Source organism: Pongo abelii, chromosome 2, assembly GCF_028885655.2.
Source record: "Pongo abelii isolate AG06213 chromosome 2, NHGRI_mPonAbe1-v2.0_pri, whole genome shotgun sequence".
Lineage (NCBI taxonomy): Eukaryota > Metazoa > Chordata > Mammalia > Primates > Hominidae > Pongo > Pongo abelii.
The window spans coordinates 95,803,703-95,823,077 of NC_085928.1; the positions used below are offsets into that span (position 1 = coordinate 95,803,703).

Consider the following 19,375-nt stretch of genomic DNA (forward strand, 5'->3'; position numbering starts at 1 on the left):
AATAATGTGATTCCGAGTGGGTCATTAGGCCACACTCTATCAGTTTCACATCTGGAGTCGATGGAGACTGAGTAGCTAAGGTCAGCCACACAAGCATCTCATGGGTCTGTGATGACTGCAATAACTCTGGACACCAAAGTGTTGCCAGATGGTGCTATGCAGTTCCAGGCTCTTGGTGTCCCAAACGAAAAGCTGGACTGGGCCGGGTGCCGTGGCTCACACCTATAATCCCAGCACTTTAGGAGGCTGAGGCAGGCGGATCATTTGAGGTCAGTAGTTCGAGACCAGCCTGACCAACATGGTGAAACCCTGTCTCTACTAAAAATACAAAAATTAGCCGGGCATGGTGGCACAAGCCTGTAATCCCAGCTACTCAGGAGGCTGAAGCAGGAGAATTGCTTGAACCCAGGAGGCAGAGGTTGCAGTGAGCCACTGCATTCCAGCCTGGGCAATAGAGCAAGGCTCTGTCTCAAAAACAAAAAAACAAACAAACCAAAAAACTGGACATGACACACACAAGTAGCAAAGCCAGCAGCAATAGTTTGTTAAGTACAGCATTATACTCTCAAAGACGGCAGAGTGGGCTGACCTCTGCGAGATGAGATCAGCATCAGTTTCCTGTGCTTGTGGTCTTCTTATGTGTTCTTTTTTCCCTTTCTTTTCCCAAGGCTGCCTAATCTCTAGCTAGTGTCTGCATTTTGATTGATAGGTGTGTTGCTTACTTTGGCCCTTGTGTGCTTGCACGTTGCCTCCATTCCATAATCTCAAGTTCATGCATGATATGCAGTCCATATGCATGAGCTTTAATGAGCTGATTATCATACGGGGTCATGTTAAAGATACTTTTTCGCTCTAATGAGCATGCCTATTTCGGAGGAGCTGCCCCTTACTGGTTTGGTCAGGATCTTGCCAGCCATGGGGTCTCTTTACTCAGTTTTTTATCTTACTTTTGTTTTGGCTGCTTAACTTCTGCTTCTTATTTTGCTTCTTGCTCGCTCACCCCTTCACCTTGCTTCTGCTTTCGCTCATTCCGCCCTTTATCCAAACTCCAATTCCTTCTGCTGTTCTCCTGCCTCAAAAGTGTGCTTCCCTGGTTGTCAACACTTCATGCATATTGCAAACATCGTTGTTGGGAGAATTAAATGCTGTCCATACAACACCACTGGGAGAGGACACCTAGAAGCTCAGTCTATTCTCTCCTAGACTTCGCGCTATGTACCTTTTCCTTCTACTGATTTTAATCTGTAATCTTTTGCTGTAATAAACTGTAACCATGAGTATTACAGTTTCTTCTTGTTTGTTCTAGAGGCAAAGTCTCACTCTGTCACCCAGGCTAGAGTATAGTGGTTTCATTATAGCTCACTGCAGCTTCGAACTTCTGGGCCCAAGCAATCCTTCCACTGCATCCTCCCAAGGAGCTAGCACTACAGGCACACACCACCACACTGGGCTAATTTTTACACCTTTTTTGGTAGAGACAGGGTCTTGCTATGTTGTCCAGGCTGGTCTCAAACTCCTGGCCTCAAGTGATCCTCAAGCCTCAGCCTCCCAAAGCAATGGAATTATAGGCGTGAGCCATCGCGCCTGGCTCAGTATAACAGTTTCTAAGTTCTATGAGTCTTCCTAGCAAATCACTGGACCTGAGGTTGATCTTGGAGAACCTCTGACACACTCAAATAAGTTCTGAAGATCAGCTGACAATATTGCAGCAGTGTTAATGTCTTGGTTTCATAATTATACCTTAGAAGAGGCTGAGTGAAGGATATACAAGAACTTTTTGCAGCTTTTTGAAATTCTAAAGTTATTTCAAAATAAAAAGTTAAAAACAAAGAACAAGGAGACAAGTGTGATCATTGTTAGTGCGGGGTGTTAGGTACATGCGGGTTCATTATATTTTTCTCTCCACTTTTGTACAAGTTTGAAATATTTTGTAATTTAAAAAGCCTTTTTAAGCTAGAGAATTCAAGAGTTCAGTGCAACAAATCAAAATGATCACATCCAAAACATACAGAACAGGGGTCAGCTTCAAAGTGGATGAGAAAACAATTTAAACATGGAGAGTTTATTAAAAAGCCTTGCTCCAAGGGCCCCTGAGCAAGGCTTTCTTCACTGGGCAGTTCCTGCAATCCAAGCCTTTCTCTATGGCAGAGAGGAACTAAGTCATTGCCCATGGTCAGTGATAACATAAATTCCTGGCAGAGATGAGTCCAGTTGTAAGTAAGAACTTTCACCTCCAAACAGTGGGGCCAAGATCACCTTCCCTGAAACCACTGCCCACAGCAATGAGGACTGCCAGGAGTCTGAGCCCCACAGCTCCAGAAGGACCTGCTAGGTGATAAGTCGCAAAGCTTGGGCCACAGGTCCTGCCTTTTCCTGCAGACACAAGCTAGACACTACCTTGGGGATATGATGGGGTGCTGTGAAGCTCCTTACTGAGCAAATACCTTGCATTACAGGGGAGGCCAAGGCCCAGAAAGGAGTACACCTACTCAGAGTCAACATAGCTCAGAAGCCCTGCCAGAACAGGAGCCTTGATCTCCCACTGGCCCCTTGATTTCTTTCCCAATCTTACACAAATGTGTTACGTAATCTACTTATTGTGCAAACCCAAACAAAGTGACATCCCCTCCCTGAGCTTGTTTCCTTACCTGCAAAATGGGGAGCCATATCTGACTTTCCAAGGTGGTTATGCAGGGAGGGAACCTCTAAGCCTCTCATTCCTCTCACTAAGACCCAGCTCCCATCTGGATCCCACACACTACAGATGGATGCTCCACAAATATTTTTCCAGGGAATGTCAGGGAATGCTAAGCATAAGACAAGCCATATTTTAGAGCAGAAACATGGGGAAAGAGGAAAAACATACACCTTACAGAGCAATCCTTTCACATGAGGACCATCTGATGGAGCCTATTAAGCTCATGTGATATTAACAGCTTGAGTCCCTGAAGGGCACACAGTGAAAGATCAGCGAAGACCAGGATATCACTTTGGAAGCACTGCTGGGGTACACAGCTTTTTGGTACAAGTAGTGTCAAAGGAATCCCTGGCTTTGAGATGTAAGGGCTCCAACTTCCCAGCAGTCCTCCCAGGGCCGCCCCAGCGACAGGCACAAAGGTCACACCCATGCAGGAAGAGAAGGAGGAAGGAGAGGAGCTCCACAAACCCGGACAAGGGCTTGAGAGCTGGTCAAGCAGGGCTCTCAGCTTCTGTGTTCCAGCCCTTCTGTGGGAGGAGAGAAGGGCAGGACCACAAGCCTGCCAGAGGCTACGGCCTACAGCCGGGGAGAGGCCAGCCCGGCCTACAGTGCAGACACAGGACAGAGGGGAGCCAGGTGAGCCAGGTTTTTGGGCGGGGAGGGACTGGGAGACCCCAGAGGAGAGGGCCGCCCCCGTGATGACCGTGTCTGCAGCTCCGAGAGACCCTGAGCAAGGCTTTCTTCACTGGGCACCTCCTGCAAATCAGGCCCTGCACTAAGTGTTAGGGTCACAGCACGACAGTGACAAAGATCCCGGCTCTCTTGCAGTTTCTGTGTTAGTAACAGGGAGATGGAAGTAAACAAAAACATATGAAATGAGTAAATGATCTCAAATGTCAGAAGGGGATAAGTGAAAAGAGAAAAAGGAGAGCAGAGTGAGGAGGACAGGAAATGCCGGGGGAGGGGGCTTGGGGTTTTAAAGAGGGTGGCCTCTTTAAGGTTAAATAAGGTTCAATGCAAAGAGCCCTAGTGACATTTGAAGAAAGGGTGTTCTGGGCAGACGGAGATGCCTCAGCAAAAGCTGGCAGTGGCAGGGAGGCCTGGAGCATTCAGAACAGCAAGGAGGCAGTGGCAGCGGAGCAAGGAAAAGAGGTAAGGCAGGACGAGAGGAGCCGCACTAGGTGCACTTGCAGGACTCCAGGGGGCAGGGGATGGGGCCCCTTGCCAGCACCCCCACAGCCCTGCTAAGGGTATTGGTTTGAAAGCCTCATATGAATCGCTTGCTACATGTGGCTGCATGACCCTTATAAAGTCTCCTCCCTTTCCAAGGCCCACATCCTCTCCATAAAATGGTAATAACAGCAGTGCATCTGCCAGGTTGAGGTCAGGACGGAAGGGGATCAAAAGCACGGCAGCTTGCAGGAGAGATTTACAACATACCTGCTGCAAGCTAGGAAACGCAGAGCTGGCCTCCCAGGCCTTGTGGGAGGAACATGTAAGCAAATAAGAACTTGTCCCTAACCCTAGAGCACCCAGGGGACCAGGGAGCTGAGCTTTGCTCAGAGAGAACAGCAGGGGCAAAGGGTAGGAAGACAGTGAGTGGAGGCCAGGGATGAGGGCAGTAAGTTGACATAGGAGAGAGGCGAGTGGAGTGGGAGGTGGGTAGACACAGCAAGGACTCCATTCCACAAACAGTGGGCCCCAAGGAGCAGATTCCAAGCAGGAGAGGAAAACAACGTGATTTGCAGTTCAAGAGTTCACCTGGCAGCTGGGAGAACAAATAAGAGGAACACTGAGGCCAAGTAAGAGATGACAGTGGCCTGGATGCTAGCCAAAGAGATAGCAAGGAGCAGATAGACTCAAGAGACTTGTGAAATAGGATGGACTGCACCTCATGGTTGCCTTGCTGTGGAGGAATAGGGGCTTCTCAGAGGCCAAGCATTTGCCGTGAAGGAGACAGGGCCCAACCTGGGTATGAAAGACACTCAGGGGCTCCAGGGGAACACTTCACAGGCAGGAAGCAGGCTTCTTCCCTTCAGTTCCACAATACAGCTTCAGGGCTCATAGAAATGGAACTGAATGATCCTAGAACTTATGAGCAGCTGAATGAGACCAAGGTGCCCCCAGTAATCCTCCACAGTGGAGCCATAGTATGGACAACTCATGTGCTTTGTGGTCAGACCCCATCCAACTCCTGGCCATCTCCAGCTGTGTGGCTAGGGGCCGCTCAACCTCTCCAGGATTATTTTCTTCAGGTGTAACCTTCAGTGACTTTTTTGTGAAGATTTCCCCAGGCAATTCATGTAACTCAAACTGCAGTGGATAGAGCCCAATCTTTGGGGTCAGGCCCTGTCCAATCTTGGCTAACAAGTATTGAACAAACATGCACCAAGCAATGGCTGCATACCATGCCTACCATGCACACAGTGCCTGGTCCACAGCCAGTGTCCACAGGGGGAGTGTGGAGGTGGAGTGGCATTCAGGTACTTAGGGATGTCTTTCTTCTACCAACCAGCCCTGGCTGACACCCAGACCTAGGCAGTTCCTCTTGCACACAGGTTCTTTGCACTGACCAATGCCGAGAGCAGACCCTCGGAGCAGCCAGGTCGGAAGTGTCTCTCCACAGTCACCAGAAAGATCCAGGATAGGATGGGCAGCCCAGTGCACCGAGTGTCATTGGGGGATACCTGGAGCAGGCAAATGCACCCCGACATAGAGAGCGAGAGGTATATGCAGTCCTTTGACGTGGAACGGCTCACCAACATCCTTGATGGAGGTGCCCAGAACACTGCACTCCGCAGGAAAGTTGGTAAGGGGAAGCTGGGGAATGGGACATCTGTTTTATGCCCCATGCTTCTCTTGTAAGAAGAGTCCTTCATTAGCAGTTCTTCTTCCAAATAACAAACTTTGCCCTTGAAATTCCACTGTTAGAGATTCATTCCTTTGAACTGTAAAAACAATCTTCACATGTCAATACTGCCTAAGCCCACCTAGGGGATAGAAGAGTCCTAGGCAGCAGAAGACCTGGATTCTGGTCCTAAAATTCTGCCACTGCATAGCTTTGTAACCTTGGGCAATTCACTTTCCCACCTTGGTCCTCAGTTTTGTCATCTGTAAAATAACAATAATGTCTGACTTCCTTTCCAGATCCATGAAGCAAGTGGGTGAGAAGATTTGAAGGTGCCAGAAACCTCACCCAGGTCCCTAAGCCCTCTGTTCTCTGTCTTCTGCAGAGAGCATCATCCACAGTTACCCGGAGTTTAGCTGTAAGGACAATTATTTCATGACCCAGAATGAGCGTTATAAGGCTGCCATGCGGAGGGCATTCCACATCCGGTTGATAGCACGGCACCTGGGTTGGTTAGAAGATGGTCGTGAATTAGGCTACGCTTACAGGTGCTCACTCCTGGGGCAGCCCCACTAGAGAGGGATCTACCCGGGATCACCTGGAAACCCCCCCAGCCCCATGAGCCATTTCCCCCAACAAAGGGAAGACTTGTTGGGAAACCAGGATGCTAGGTGCCCTTTATCTCCTGTACTCTGCTCAGGCAGGGGGTACCTGGGCCCCTGTCTCCAATAGGCTACTCAACTACAGCATCTTTCCCCAACAGAGCCCTTTCTGGAGACGTGGCCTTAAATATACACAGAGTCTTCCTGAGAGCCCTCAGGAGCCTGGGCTCAGAGGAGCAGATTGCCAAATGGGACCCACTCTGCAAAAACATCCAGATCATCGCAACATATGCACAGACAGAGTTGGGACATGGTGAGCTAGGACTGCTGCATGTGGTGTTTAGGTTGTGCACTGCAAAACTCCAGGGGACCCATTTACATCTAGGTCGTCATAGGTTCATATGCTCCGAGGGACATATGTTTAATACGAAAACATTCCAGCAGATGGCAGTCAAGGGTCTTGAGGGAGGGGTGCCGCCTTCTAATTTGCACGTATTGTGTGAGCTCCCAGTGGGGCAAGTCATTCCTTCTGGAAACATCAGCAGCCACCCCTTGTCACGGACTGGCTATAGGGGACTGTGTGTCCCCCACACAGCCCACAGATGAAAGGGGAGAACTGCCTGCAAGTACAGCTGGGAGCTGAGCCCCACTCCGTACTGCGCTGATGCCTAAGAGTTCAGACCCACCTAGAAGCAGCTTCTCAGGTAAGAACCCCACCTCAGGCCAATGTCTAACACCCCTCCTTGATCCTAAGGGACATATCTTCAAGGCCTGGAGACTGAAGCCACCTATGACGCAGCCACCCAGGAGTTTGTGATACACAGCCCCACGCTGACTGCCACCAAATGGTGGCCTGGAGACTGTGAGTATCCATCCACCCCCCTTCCTTATCTCTCCCCAAGTAGAAGAATGTTGGAGGGCAGAGTAGCACTGGCTTTGAGGTCCAACAGACCTCAGATTGATTTTCTGTTCTAGGCTGCTGACCTTTGGCAAGTCAGTTCACCAACCTGAGCCTCAGGTTCTTACTCTGTAAAATAGGTGGGATATTAAACATTTCATTAGTGAGTGGCTGGAAAGTCCCCAAAGGAACTTTGAAGTAGAGGAGACAATCGTCCCATGAGAGACAAGGCCTCACTCACACACACGCACAAACATATATACTTGGTCTAGTCCCAGGCACTCCTCAAAACCCCGGTTCCTCTCGTCTCCCGAGTTAGTGGCAGAGCTTGCCACCAGCCAGAGCACAGGCCCTGTGATGACACAGTGGAAAGAACACGCCTTCCTGCCCCTGCTGCAGACACCCAGGAAGGCTAACGCCCACCACCAGCCCCCATCAGGCCACCAACGCTGTACCTCCCGCCATGGCCACCAGGTGGCGGCCACATCAAGCGTCCCTGAGGCTTGGTGATTTACCAAGCCCCAAGGAGGGATTGCCCCTTCCTCAAACTTGAGAATTTCACCTCCAAGGACACATCTGTGGCACTTGGGGACCCACACCTTGTGTGGAAAAAATTAAAACAAATACGCTGAGTCCAACTAAAGCAGGAGAGTGACAGAGATGAGAGACACACAGAGAGAGGGAGACAGAGGCAGAGACCAGAGACAAGGGAGAGACATGAGCTGGGCGCGGTGGCTTATGCCTATAATCCCAGCACTTCGGGAGGCCGAGGTGAGTGGATCACCTGAGGTCAGGAGTTTGAGACCAGCCTGACCAATATGGTGAAACCTCATCTCTACTAAAAATACAAAAATTAGTCGTGTATGGTGGCGGGCGTCTGTAGTCCCACCTACTTGGGGGGCTGAGACAGGAGAATTGCTTGAACTTGGGAGGCAGAGGTTGCAGTGAGCCAAGCTCACGCCATTGCACTCCAGCCTGGCGAAAGAGCGAGACTCTGTCTCAAAAAAAAAAAAAATGAAAGAAAGAAGAAAGAAAAAGAAAAAAGAGAGAGAGAGAGGAGAGAGTGATGACAGAAAGAGAGAGAGAAAATAAATGACCACTGTCAAAAATGAAGACAAAAGAAACCAGCCTTTAAGATCAGACAGACCAGGGTACAGATGAATCCTAGCTCTGCCCCTCCAGGCCAGTGACCTTCAGTGTGTCACTCTACTCTCTGAGCCTGTTTCCTTATCTGGAAAATGGGACTCATCATCCTCTCTCCCCTGCAAGAACTGGAAAGCATCTATCACAGGGTCTAGCGCCACCTGGATTTTGATAAACGATAATTATCTGTATTCATTATTATAAGGTTGATGACAGAGTAATTCATTAATAGTTGGGGGGTGGGGGGGGCAAAAAAAAAAAGATGGATCATTTCACAGTGCCTTTGCCAAGTCGCTGCTAGGTTTGCTTGGTTCTTTGGGGGTAATCCCCTCTCTCTTTGATCAGTGACTTTTCGGGCCCCAGAGGTACCCATCCAAAACCCCAGCCCCAGGAGGGTGGGTTGGGAAAAGCAATGCACAGTTCTTCCTGTGACGGGCCTCTACTCTCTCTGCCCTCAGTGGGACGGTCAGCCACCCACGCCCTGGTCCAGGCCCAGCTGATCTGCTCGGGAGCCCGGCGGGGCATGCACGCTTTTATTGTGCCAATCCGGAGTCTTCAGGACCACACCCCACTGCCAGGTAAGCCCACAATGCTCCCTCAAGGAACCCTGCCAGGAGGACAGCCCAGGTGGCCTCCCTGACCTGGGGCCCCAGAGGGTCACAGGAGTAGCAAAGACATGTCTCCCTTGGGCAGGGAGGGGTCCAGTTGGACAGACTTGGTGCTAACTGGCTGGGTAAACTTGAGCAAGATTTAGCATCTTTCTGACCTCAGCTTGTTCACCTGCAAAACAGGTACAATAATCCCAGTGTCACAGGCTGCTGTGACCTGGAATGTGTGTGTGATACCTGACACATAGCAAGCACTCTCTCAACTGATAGGTGTTCTCATCTCCATCTCCTTCAAGGAATCATTGTTGGGGACATCGGACCCAAGATGGACTTTGATCAAACAGACAATGGCTTCCTGCAGCTGAACCATGTGCGGGTCCCCAGGGAGAACATGCTGAGTCGCTTTGCACAGGTTACAGGTCTAGGGAGGCCGGGGACTTGTACTTCCTGGAGAGGGGACCTGCACTGTGTGCAGGCTGGGCCTGGGTCCTCCATAGAGCTTAGTTTGGGCCACATAACCTCCTCCCCCAAGAGAGGCTCTGATATCCCACAGACTAGGGTGAAACTCCTGCTTAGGAGCAGTATGATCTTGGGCACAGAGCCTCAGACTTCTCATGCAGAAATGCTCGTCACATAGGCTGATGGCGCAATCATGGGGTGGGGTGGAAGCCCCAGGAGAGGATAGGGCTGAGGTGATCTGCATAATATTTACCCACAGTGAGGCCTGACACAACCAATTGCCCAACAGATACCAGCCAAAATGCCAGCAGGAGTTCTGAAGGTCCCAATTCTGCCAGGCATCGCCTCTTTAGTTATGGGTCGTAGGGAGGTCCAGGGTGTCCCAGGAAAGGCACTGTGAAGCAGGGCACTTGGGGAAATGGCCTGGTATTTTAACATTCCAACTCCAGATGCGCCGGTTGAGGGGCGAGGTGCGCTCCATGTGTGGAGCCCCACAGCTCTGGGGAAGCGGGGGCATCCTGGGGAGCCTTGGCCCAGACCTTGTGCCCGTCCTTGTTCCACACAGGTCTTGCCAGATGGCACCTACGTCAAACTCGGGACAGCACAGAGCAACTACCTTCCCATGGTGGTGGTGCGGGTGGAGCTGCTGTCAGGGGAGGTCCTCCCTATCCTGCAGAAGGCCTGTGTCATCGCCACGCGCTACTCGGTCATCCGCCGCCAATCCCGGCTCCGGCCCAGGCAAGGGGTGCCCAGTGACTGACTACCGCAGATTTGCTGCCTCTTGGTCCCACAGTGCCTCCGCCTGACACCACCCTTCTGCCAGAGCCAGAGCGCTGGGAGCAGGCAATGCCCCCCACCACATACACACACACACAAAATCTACCCAGCCTGGCCCCATCTGGGCATGTCAGAGGGGTCTCTCTGGCTCCCACTAACAGGGCTGACCAGACGGCCTAACCTGCATCCTCAGTGCCTGGCCCCCATCGGGCTCTACGTGATAGTGTCTTTGGCCCTGTAGCACCAGGTCTGTCTGACTTTGTGTCTGTCCGAGTCCAGCTGTGTTCTGTGCGGCTGTGACGGGTTGGACGGGTCTGGGTCAGCCGGTTGCCAGCTGCATCAGACTATGGCTGGCTGAGTTGATTCTGTCAGGCTGAGCCTAGCAAAATCCAATGTCATATCGACTATGTGTGGCTGAGCTCGTTCTGTCCAGCTGCACTGTCAGCATCCGACTGGTATGTCTAGTCTGGATCCCTTTTGTTGTAATTGGTTGTGTTGCTACCACTCCCTCCACCCCACAGCACAGAATAGCAAGAGCTGACTGAACCCTCTGTGAACACTCAGCTCGGCCATTTCACTTCATCCCTCAGCTTCCTCAGCTACAAAATGGGCGTGGCAGAAGCGGCCTTTCAGTGTGGTGTGGAGGGTGAAATGCAGTAAGGCCCATTAAGCCCTCGGCCCAGAGTCCTTTCCTCTGGCAAGCTCACAGCACCCTCGCCTGGCCTGGGCTTCAGAATCCAGGCTGCAAGAGTTCTCTGGAGGACAGGGCCACTGGGAAGAAGGGGCTTCTGCTGCTGTCCTGCCTGAGGCCCATTTATCTGGGCTGCAGAGGTGTCCCCAGGGTGGTTATAAGAAAGATGCACCAGGTAAGCAGCCGCTGTCTGGAAAGGAGGCATCTTGTAATCACATCCTCTTTCAATCCAGTTACTTCGAGCTCCTAAGTGCTGGACATAGTCTTGGGCACTGAGGACATAGCAGCAGATAAGGCAGACACAGTCCCTTCCTTGGGGTTCCATCAGACCCGAGTTTACATCCTAAGAGTTATTGTTTAGGCTTGACATATTCCTCAGCACGCGGCAAGTGCACACCGGCAGTGGAAGGTCACAGGTTCAAATCATCACAGGTGCAGGGCCACAACTCTTCACCCGAAATCTTGGGACCAGATGTGTTGGAATCTCAGAACTTTTCAGGTTTTAGGATAATACTGTGTATATGCTGGAATTCTATAAACCTCCCTTAACAAGGGGCAGTACCCACCAACAAATGTGTCAGTATTCCTGCAGTGAAATGTGTGGATGTTCATGTTAGATGGCATTTTTAAAGGATTATCAATGGCCTCGTGTCAGTTCAAGTTTTGCAATGAGTTCTAAGGAACTGTCTGTTTTTAAGGTTTTTATGGTGTCGGGGATAGGGGAAGGTGGACACAGCATGTAGTGATCTAAATCTTCTGGTTCTTTTCCCTTCAGTGACCCAGAGGCAAAGGTCCTGGACTACCAGACGCAACAGCAGAAACTCTTTCCTCAGCTGGCCATCAGTTATGCTTTCCATTTCCTGGCAGTCAGCCTCTTGGAGTTCTTCCAGCACTCCTACACTGCCATTCTGAACCGAGACTTCAGCTTCCTGCCTGAGGTACCTGCTGTCTGCGGAGGGGCAGGCGCTGGGAGGGCAGCTAAGATTGTTCCACTCACTGGGGAGCAGCCACAGCCCCATCCCCATGGGCACTCCCCACCCCCACTTCTCCCAGCTTTCAGCATCCCAGGGCGTCTGGGTGAACAGCACCCTGGTATATAAATTTACCCACAACCAGCCCCCAGAGAGCTACAAACATGCTAAGAGAAAACAATCACACCTAGCGTAAAGAACACAGGTCCGCAACCCCTGATGTGTATTTGAAACCTGAAAAGCTCTGAAAAACAGTTGTTTGGAACTTATTTGGTGGCATAGTTTGACCTGAACTGACCTGATTTATCCCTCTGAGTGTGAATACATTTTGCAGTAAAATTATTAATGTGTTTAATCACTAAAGCTGCCCCAAACCCCACTGGGGCTATTATATAAAATGCACTTTAAATGCCACTTGGCCTCTCTACAATCCAAAAGTTACTCTGATTCCTAAATGCATCTGGCTCACAGGTCTCAGGTAAAGCATTGTGGACTTACATATATAGTAAAATTCAGTGTGTCCAGGCTACCATGCTTTATAAGCACTGCTCATTAACCCTTCCAACTGCAATTGAGGCACAGAGAGATAAAGGGACATAACTTTCCTCCCAAGGACTTGAAAGCTCCAAAGATAGGCAGGGGCTTCAAGAACCAAAATCTCAAACCAGGCCTGCTGCCCAGCAGCCTCTGTCTCTGTTGGAGCTGCTGTAACAAAATACCATAAAGCAGTGGTTTATAAACAACAGAAATTGGCCTGGCATGGTGACTTACACCTGTAATCTCAGCACTTTGGGAGGCCAGGGCAGGAGGATTGCTTGAGCCCAGGAGTTCAAGACCAGCCTAAGCAAGATGGTGAGACCCCCATCTCCACAAAAAAAAATTGAAAAATTAGTCAGGTGTGGTAGCACACCTGTAGTCCCAACTACTACTTTGGAGGCTGAGGTGGGAGGATTCCTTGAGCCCAGGAGTTCAAGGATGCAGTGAGCTGTGATTGTGCCACTGCACTCCAGTCCAGCCTGAGCAGCAGAGTGAGACCCTGTCTCAAAAAAGAAAAACAAACAAATTTATTTCTCACAATTCTGGAGGCTGGGAAGTCCCAGGTCAAGGCACTAGTGCATTTGGTGTCAGGTGAGGGCCTGCTTCCTGGATGGCTGTCTTTTTGCTGTGTCCTCATATAGTAGAAGCGGCCTCTTTCCTTTTTTTTTTTTTTTTTTTTTTTCCTGAGACAGTCTCACTCTGTCACCCAGGCTGGAGTGCAGTGGTACGATCTCGGCTCACTGCAACCTCCGCCTCCCAGGTTCAAGAGATTCTCCTGCCTCAGCCTCCTGTGTAGCTGGGACTACAAGTGCACACCACCACGCCCGGCTAATTTTTGTATTTTTAGTAGAGACGGGGTTTCACTATGTTGGCCAGGATGGCCTCGATCTCTGGACCCCGTGATCCACCTGCCTTGGCCTCCCAAAGTGCTGGGATTGCAGGTGTGAGCCACCGCCCCCAGCCAGAAGCAGCCTCTTTCATGAGGGCACTGACCCCATTCGTGAAGGCTCCACCCTCATGACCTAATCACCTCCTGAAGGCCCCACCTCCTACTACCATATAATTCCTCCTAATCCTAGTCCTAATCATCAATACCTCCTAATCCTAGCCCTAACCCTTGAGGGTTAGGATTTCCACATAAGAATTTTAGGTGGACACATTCAGACCCTGTCACCCTCCTACAACCCAGTAAGTGGGCTTACAGTGGACACCCATCCTCAAAAGCTAGCTTTCTAAAACCCATACCAGCAAAATCCATAACTCCTGGAGGTTTGTGGGCCCAATCCAGGCAGCACCCTCTTGCCAATACTGGAGACACTGGCCAGGCCAGGTTTTCCTTCACTCTTATGCCCCTACAGCTACACTGCCTAATTGTGTGCCTCTGGGTGAGTCACATAAGCTGAGTAGCCGCCTTCTCATTCATAAAGTTGTGAGAAGAGGAAACACCTCTTACCTCAGAGCTGAGCTGGGCATGCAGTAGATGTTCAGTAAGTGGTGCACAGGGTTGGTCCCTATGGTGGAGGCCCCCTAACACCGCCCAACCCACCTCCGTGTTCTCACAGCTCCACGCACTGAGCACGGGCATGAAGGCCATGATGTCAGAATTCTGCACCCAGGGAGCTGAGATGTGCCGCAGGGCCTGCGGCGGACATGGCTACTCAAAGCTGAGTGGCCTTCCATCACTGGTCACCAAATTGTCGGCCTCCTGCACCTACGAGGGTGAGAACACAGTGCTCTACCTGCAGGTGGCCAGGTAAGGTCCAGGCTGACCCAGGCCTTTGCCCAAGCCCTTGGGGACCCACCAAGCTTCTGTTGGGTGGAGGGTTCCATCTGATGCCCATAAAGGGAGCAGGCTTTGGGAAGTGCTATTTGGGAGCTGTCCAATTCCCCAGTATGACTAATCTATCCACTTCTAGGCCACCATCCTCTCTCACCTCCACCACAGCCTCAGACCCCTCCCTGGTCTCTTGCTTCTATCCTGTCCTGCTTCTCCACAGGCAGCCGGAGGGATCTTTACAGAGCCTAGGGAAGATCACATCTTTCTCTGGTTTGAAATTCTTCTACGGCTTCCCAGTGCTCGTAGGAAAATGACATATTCTATGCTGTGGCCTGCAAGGTCCATGTGACCTGACCCCTGCCTCCCCGTCCATCTTGCTCTCACCACCTCCTGCCTCTGCTCACTTCTTCTTTTTTTTTTTTTTTTTGAGATGGAGTCTCACTCTGTCACCCAGGCTGGAGTGCAGTGGTGCAATCTCGGCTCACTGCAACCTCTGCCCCCCGGGTTCAAGCAATTCTCCTGCCTCAGCCTCCGCAGTAGCTGGGATTACACACCACTATGCCCGTCTAATTTTTGTATTTTTAGTAGAGATGGGGTTTCACCATGTTGGCCAGGCTGCTGTCCAACTCCTGACCTCAGGTGATCCACCTGCCTTAGCCTCCCAAAGTGCTGGGATTACAGGCGCAAGCCACCGCACTCAGCCACCTCTGCTCACTTCTGCCGGCCACACACTTCTTTCTGCCCAGGATGCCTTTGCATTTGATCCCCTCCCACCCAACATGGCCTTGTTTCCTTTGGAGCAGTTTCACAATCTATCATTGTCTCATTTTTTTGTTCACCTTTTTGGCTCTACTCTCCAACTAGATTAGGAGCTCCCTGAGGGCAGGGACTACCCCTACCTTGCTCACTTTAGCATCGTCTAGGCTTGGTGCAGAGCCTGCACACAGAGGCTCCAAGCAATGGCCAAGTCAGCCTCCTCCACACAGGCGATTTCTTTTCATCCCTCTTAGGTCTGTGGGCCCTGGAGGCCGACAGAGCCTCATCCTCACCTATTCTCAGGTGACCAAACAGGGCAAATGCTTCCCTATGCAAGGAGAAAGAAGTTCACTGGCAAATATGAAAAACAACATTTATTATATTTTTAAAAATATATAACATCCCTTGGTTTTTTTCCAAATTAGAAAAGGAATACAATAGCACATATTATGTACTCTGCACTGTGCCAAGCACTCTACAAATATCATCTCATTCCATTTCACAAACCCTCAATCAGATGAGAAGTGTCCTCCCCACCTAGAACTAGAGAAACCGAGACTTGGGAGGTGAAGCTTCTTTCATCACACAGGTCTCGGCGAGGCTGTATGGGAATCCAGGGCTGTCTAAGCCCAGAACCTGTAACCACTGGATTATCCTAAAGCAGCAGTTGAGAGTCACCTATAATCCTCCTACTCCTGTTAGCGTTCTTGCCTCTATCCTTCTTTTTTCAGCTAAGAAAATTTAATTTCCACCCAGTCACTGTACAAGTCATTATAAATCCCAAAATCGCAATGTTCTGATGGAAAATTCTGTTTGCTCAGATCACAGACGGGTTTATGTTCAGGATTGGAGAGTGTCTGGCCCAGCTCCACAGGTCCCGGGGTACGCCTGACTGAGGGCCTCGAGGCAGGATGGCCCGAGGGGGAGCCCTCAGGAGGGAGGCCAGGCGGAGGCCTGGTGACCTGGCCCTCCCATGGGAAGGCTGGAACCTAGCACGAGCTTGCCTGTCTCTGGGAGTGAAGGGTGCTGGGCTGTCCCACAGAGTCTCTGCCCTCTGACCTGCCTCCTCTTCCACCCCCCAGGTTTCTGGTGAAGAGCTACCTGCAGACTCAGATGTCCCCTGGCTCCACGCCACAGAGATCTCTCCCTCCATCTGTCGCATATCTCACCGCACCTGACCTGGCCAGGTGTCCAGCCCAAAGGGCAGCCGACTTCCTCTGCCCGGAGCTCTACACCACGGCCTGGGCACATGTGGCAGCAAGGTAAGCCAGTGCTGAGAAATCAGCCATCCCACCTGGGCACAGGCTCCATGCCACACTAGGGCCTTTGGATTGGTTGGGCGGACATTCGTGGATTCAGTTCTAAAAAGCACCCCATGCCTAGCCTCCCCGGTCCTCTCAGTTCCTGCTACCATGGGCAGACAGAGGGGATGTCCCCCCCTCAGCCACGGACCCCCGTCACTTCCCCATCCTGGTCACAGTAGGAGAAGGACATCACACCTCTGGCCAGTGAGATATTTTTCAAATCTCTAGCTAGGGTCCTATGGTGATTTGCAATACAATGAATGTACCCATATGTAAATACTACAAATGTATTGATATGCAAATACCAATAAATAAAGCAATACTCACTCATATGTTTGAAATATCCCATAATCTAAAAATAGTTTTTGAAAATATGACTACACCACGGGACAGAACTCATTTATTTCCAGGGTCTAGTAGGCTCCAGGGAACATGGACAAAACCAAGGACTCATCCATTCTGTCATTCAACAAATATTGTTCAGTACTTACTATGTGTTAGGAATGAACAAATATGCCAGGGGCTGGGAATAGAGAGGTCCTGACCAAACACACATACCACCATGGAAAAGATGGAGGTTTAACTACCTAAAAAGAAAACCTTCTGAACCCTGCCCCCAAATTAAAACACCGAAAACAGGCTGGGCATGGTGGCTCACACCAGTAATTCCAGCACTTTGGGAGGTCGAGGTGGGCGGATTGCTTGTGCTCAGGAGTTTGAGACCAGCTTGGGCAACATGGTGAAACCCCATCTCTACCAAAAATACAAAAAATTTTAATAAAAAAATAAAAATGAAACACCAAAAACAAACTGGAAAAACATATTTTCAGTATATAATAAGAGGACTTATATCCCAACCTGTGGTCCCAGGGATGGTTAATAGTTATTTCAAGATCACAAGCAACTTGGAACATTCATTTATTTATTCCAAAAATATTTATTAACTGCCTATAATATGGCAGGCACTGTTCTAGGCATTAGGGAACTATCAGTAAATAGGCCTGATAAACACCCCAGACCTCACAGAGCTAACATTTCAATTGGGAGATTTGAGGAGGGGAAAATGAGGCTGCTCGAGGTGATTAAAGTGTCATGGTATTTCTCCTTGCTTGAAACTCAGTGTGACATCTGCTTATCTATTCCGTGACAAAGCAAAAAACATATTGCTTAATAAACAGTTTGCTCTACACACAAATTCTAAAGGTCATGGATGGACGGACAGGGAACAGAAAATAAGAGGGGATTAAAGGTTAATAAAAATGGCAAACGACTAATTTAGTGGTTTGCAGGACAAAGGTTGGTTTTCTCTTTTTGTTTTTAGGTCCCTTGGGTAGAACCTGCAGCAGGCTAGGTGACTGACGGGCCTCTCTAGCCTTTACAGAAAAACCATTCTCCTTGCTCAGGCCATAGGACGTCAGTCAACAAAAAGGCCTGAACATACTGGTGTGAGGCTGGAATCTGCATTAGAAATAGGGGACAGCTCCTGGCCTGTGGCCCTGAGGCTTTTTAACATGGCGATTAACAACAAGTCAAAATCCTGGCTCCACTCCTTACTAGCTGTGTGACCCTGGACAAATTAGTTAACCTCTCTCGGACTCAGTTTTCCCCATTGCAAACTGGGGGGTGCCTGCCCTTAAAAGAGTTAAAGAGATAATAAATATCAATCATTTAGCTTTATGGCATATAAGTGGTCAATAAACAGGCATTATTTTTACTTCTGAGGGACCACAGGAAGCCCATCAGTTGTCTTTTCCACTCAGTCAGGAAGCTGAACCTTTTTTGCTTTGGCCTTCAGGCTCATAAAGGACTCAGTGCAGCATTTACAGACCCTGATGCAATCTGGAGCTGACCAGCACGAGGCTTGGAACCAGACCACTGTCATACACCTCCAGGCTGCTAAGGTGAGCGCCTGCCAGCTGAGGCTGAAAGGGATCCATTTTGCTTCCCAGGCAGGCTACCCTGCTGGGAAAATCCGGGCTCTGCCATTATTCCCCAACTCTGCTTCAGCGGCGGCTGCCCTCATTTCACGTCCAAGGCTTTAGTCCAGGGTATTTTAATTAAAGGACTTAACTCCAAAGCAATCCTGCTGGCAGCTCTTAGGGGAAAAGGTAATGAGGCAGTGTTATTGGATTTGCTTCAGGTTGTTCAAATATTTCCTCCCAGATAGAAAAGCAGGTCAAGTCTCCCCTTAGCCCCACAGGCAATCCTTGGATGTCTGATTCAATTTCCACTCGTTCTGTGTTTGTGCATAATTCACAGTCGGTCGGCAAATATTTGAGCACCCACTCTGCCCTGGGCACTGAGCTGGGTGCTCAACAGTGAAGCCACGGCCCATGCACAGCTACAATCAAGGAAGCACCATGACAGGGAAATACAGGCTGCTATGGAATCCCAGAGCAGGTACATTTCTGCCCACCTGGAGGAGTCAGAAAGGCTTCCCAAAAGAAGTGACATATAGGCTAAGACTTCAAGGATAAGCTGAAATTAGCCAGCTAAAGGGTGGGGTGGCAGCTTTGGAGAGAAAAGTTTCCAGGCAAAGGGAGCTGTGCGTGCAAAAGGAGGCAGCAAGAAGAATCCTGGTGTGCTTGGGAGGAAGTGCAAATCTCCCAAGGAGGACCTAAGGAGAAGGACTGAGACAAGAGGAGAAAGAGAGACAGGCAAGGCCTCTGACCTTTTGCACCACTGTGAAAAGTTGGGGTTTTGTTTTCATTGCAATGTCTTTGCTGAGTTTGTTTGGAGGTGGGGTAAAGTGATCAGTTTCATTCTGGAAGAATCATGCAGGTTGCCCGGGATGGAATGAACGGGAGCAAGTTAGAAAGGAGCAAGTCTGAACCAGGACTGAGGGTGGTCCTGACCATGAGCATGGCAGAAGGCCTGGAGACAAGTGGGTAGATCAGAGATGCTAAGGGGGAAGAAGGCAGGGACAGGCCTCAGAGTGCTGGGGTGGGAAAGAGGTAAGAACAAGTCCTAAGTTCTAGCTTTGGCAGCTGGGACTCTGGCACTGCCAATAACTGGAAAACTAAAGTGATCACGCCAATCCTCAGGCCTCAGACCCAGAAAATGTCAGCCTTGGAACAGGAGAGCCCTGAAGGGCTGCAGAGGCCCTCGTGGGACAGGGCTGGTCGGGCAGGCTGGACGTTGAGCACCACCACGTGACCCACCACCTCCACCACACCACAGGTGCTGGGATTGCCTCTGCAGCCCTCAGTTCTGCTCAGCCTACAGCAGGGGCACCCCCTGCTGTGCTAACTGTCCTGTCAACACAGAGGGTGAGCCAAGGCTTCCTGCTTTCACTGGATCACCAAA

At 50.3% G+C, this 19,375-nt stretch overlaps 1 protein-coding gene across 3 annotated transcripts in view; it reads left to right on the forward strand.

The window, feature by feature from the left end:
• Positions 1–3,137: 3,137 nt before the first annotated feature.
• The window catches only part of ACOX2 (acyl-CoA oxidase 2), a 32,201-nt gene continuing 15,963 nt past the window's right edge, over positions 3,138–19,375 (forward strand). The window contains exons 1-12 of one of the 3 annotated variants that reach the window (XM_024244074.2): positions 3,138–3,334; positions 5,257–5,507; positions 5,932–6,094; positions 6,310–6,461; positions 6,903–7,010; positions 8,648–8,767; positions 9,094–9,209; positions 9,822–9,994; positions 11,500–11,662; positions 13,795–13,985; positions 15,848–16,027; positions 17,865–17,970. In XM_024244074.2, coding sequence (XP_024099842.2) covers positions 5,348–5,507; positions 5,932–6,094; positions 6,310–6,461; positions 6,903–7,010; positions 8,648–8,767; positions 9,094–9,209; positions 9,822–9,994; positions 11,500–11,662; positions 13,795–13,985; positions 15,848–16,027; positions 17,865–17,970 — 1,632 coding nt within the window. In that variant the 5' untranslated portion in view covers positions 3,138–3,334; positions 5,257–5,347. 3 annotated transcript variants of the gene reach the window in all.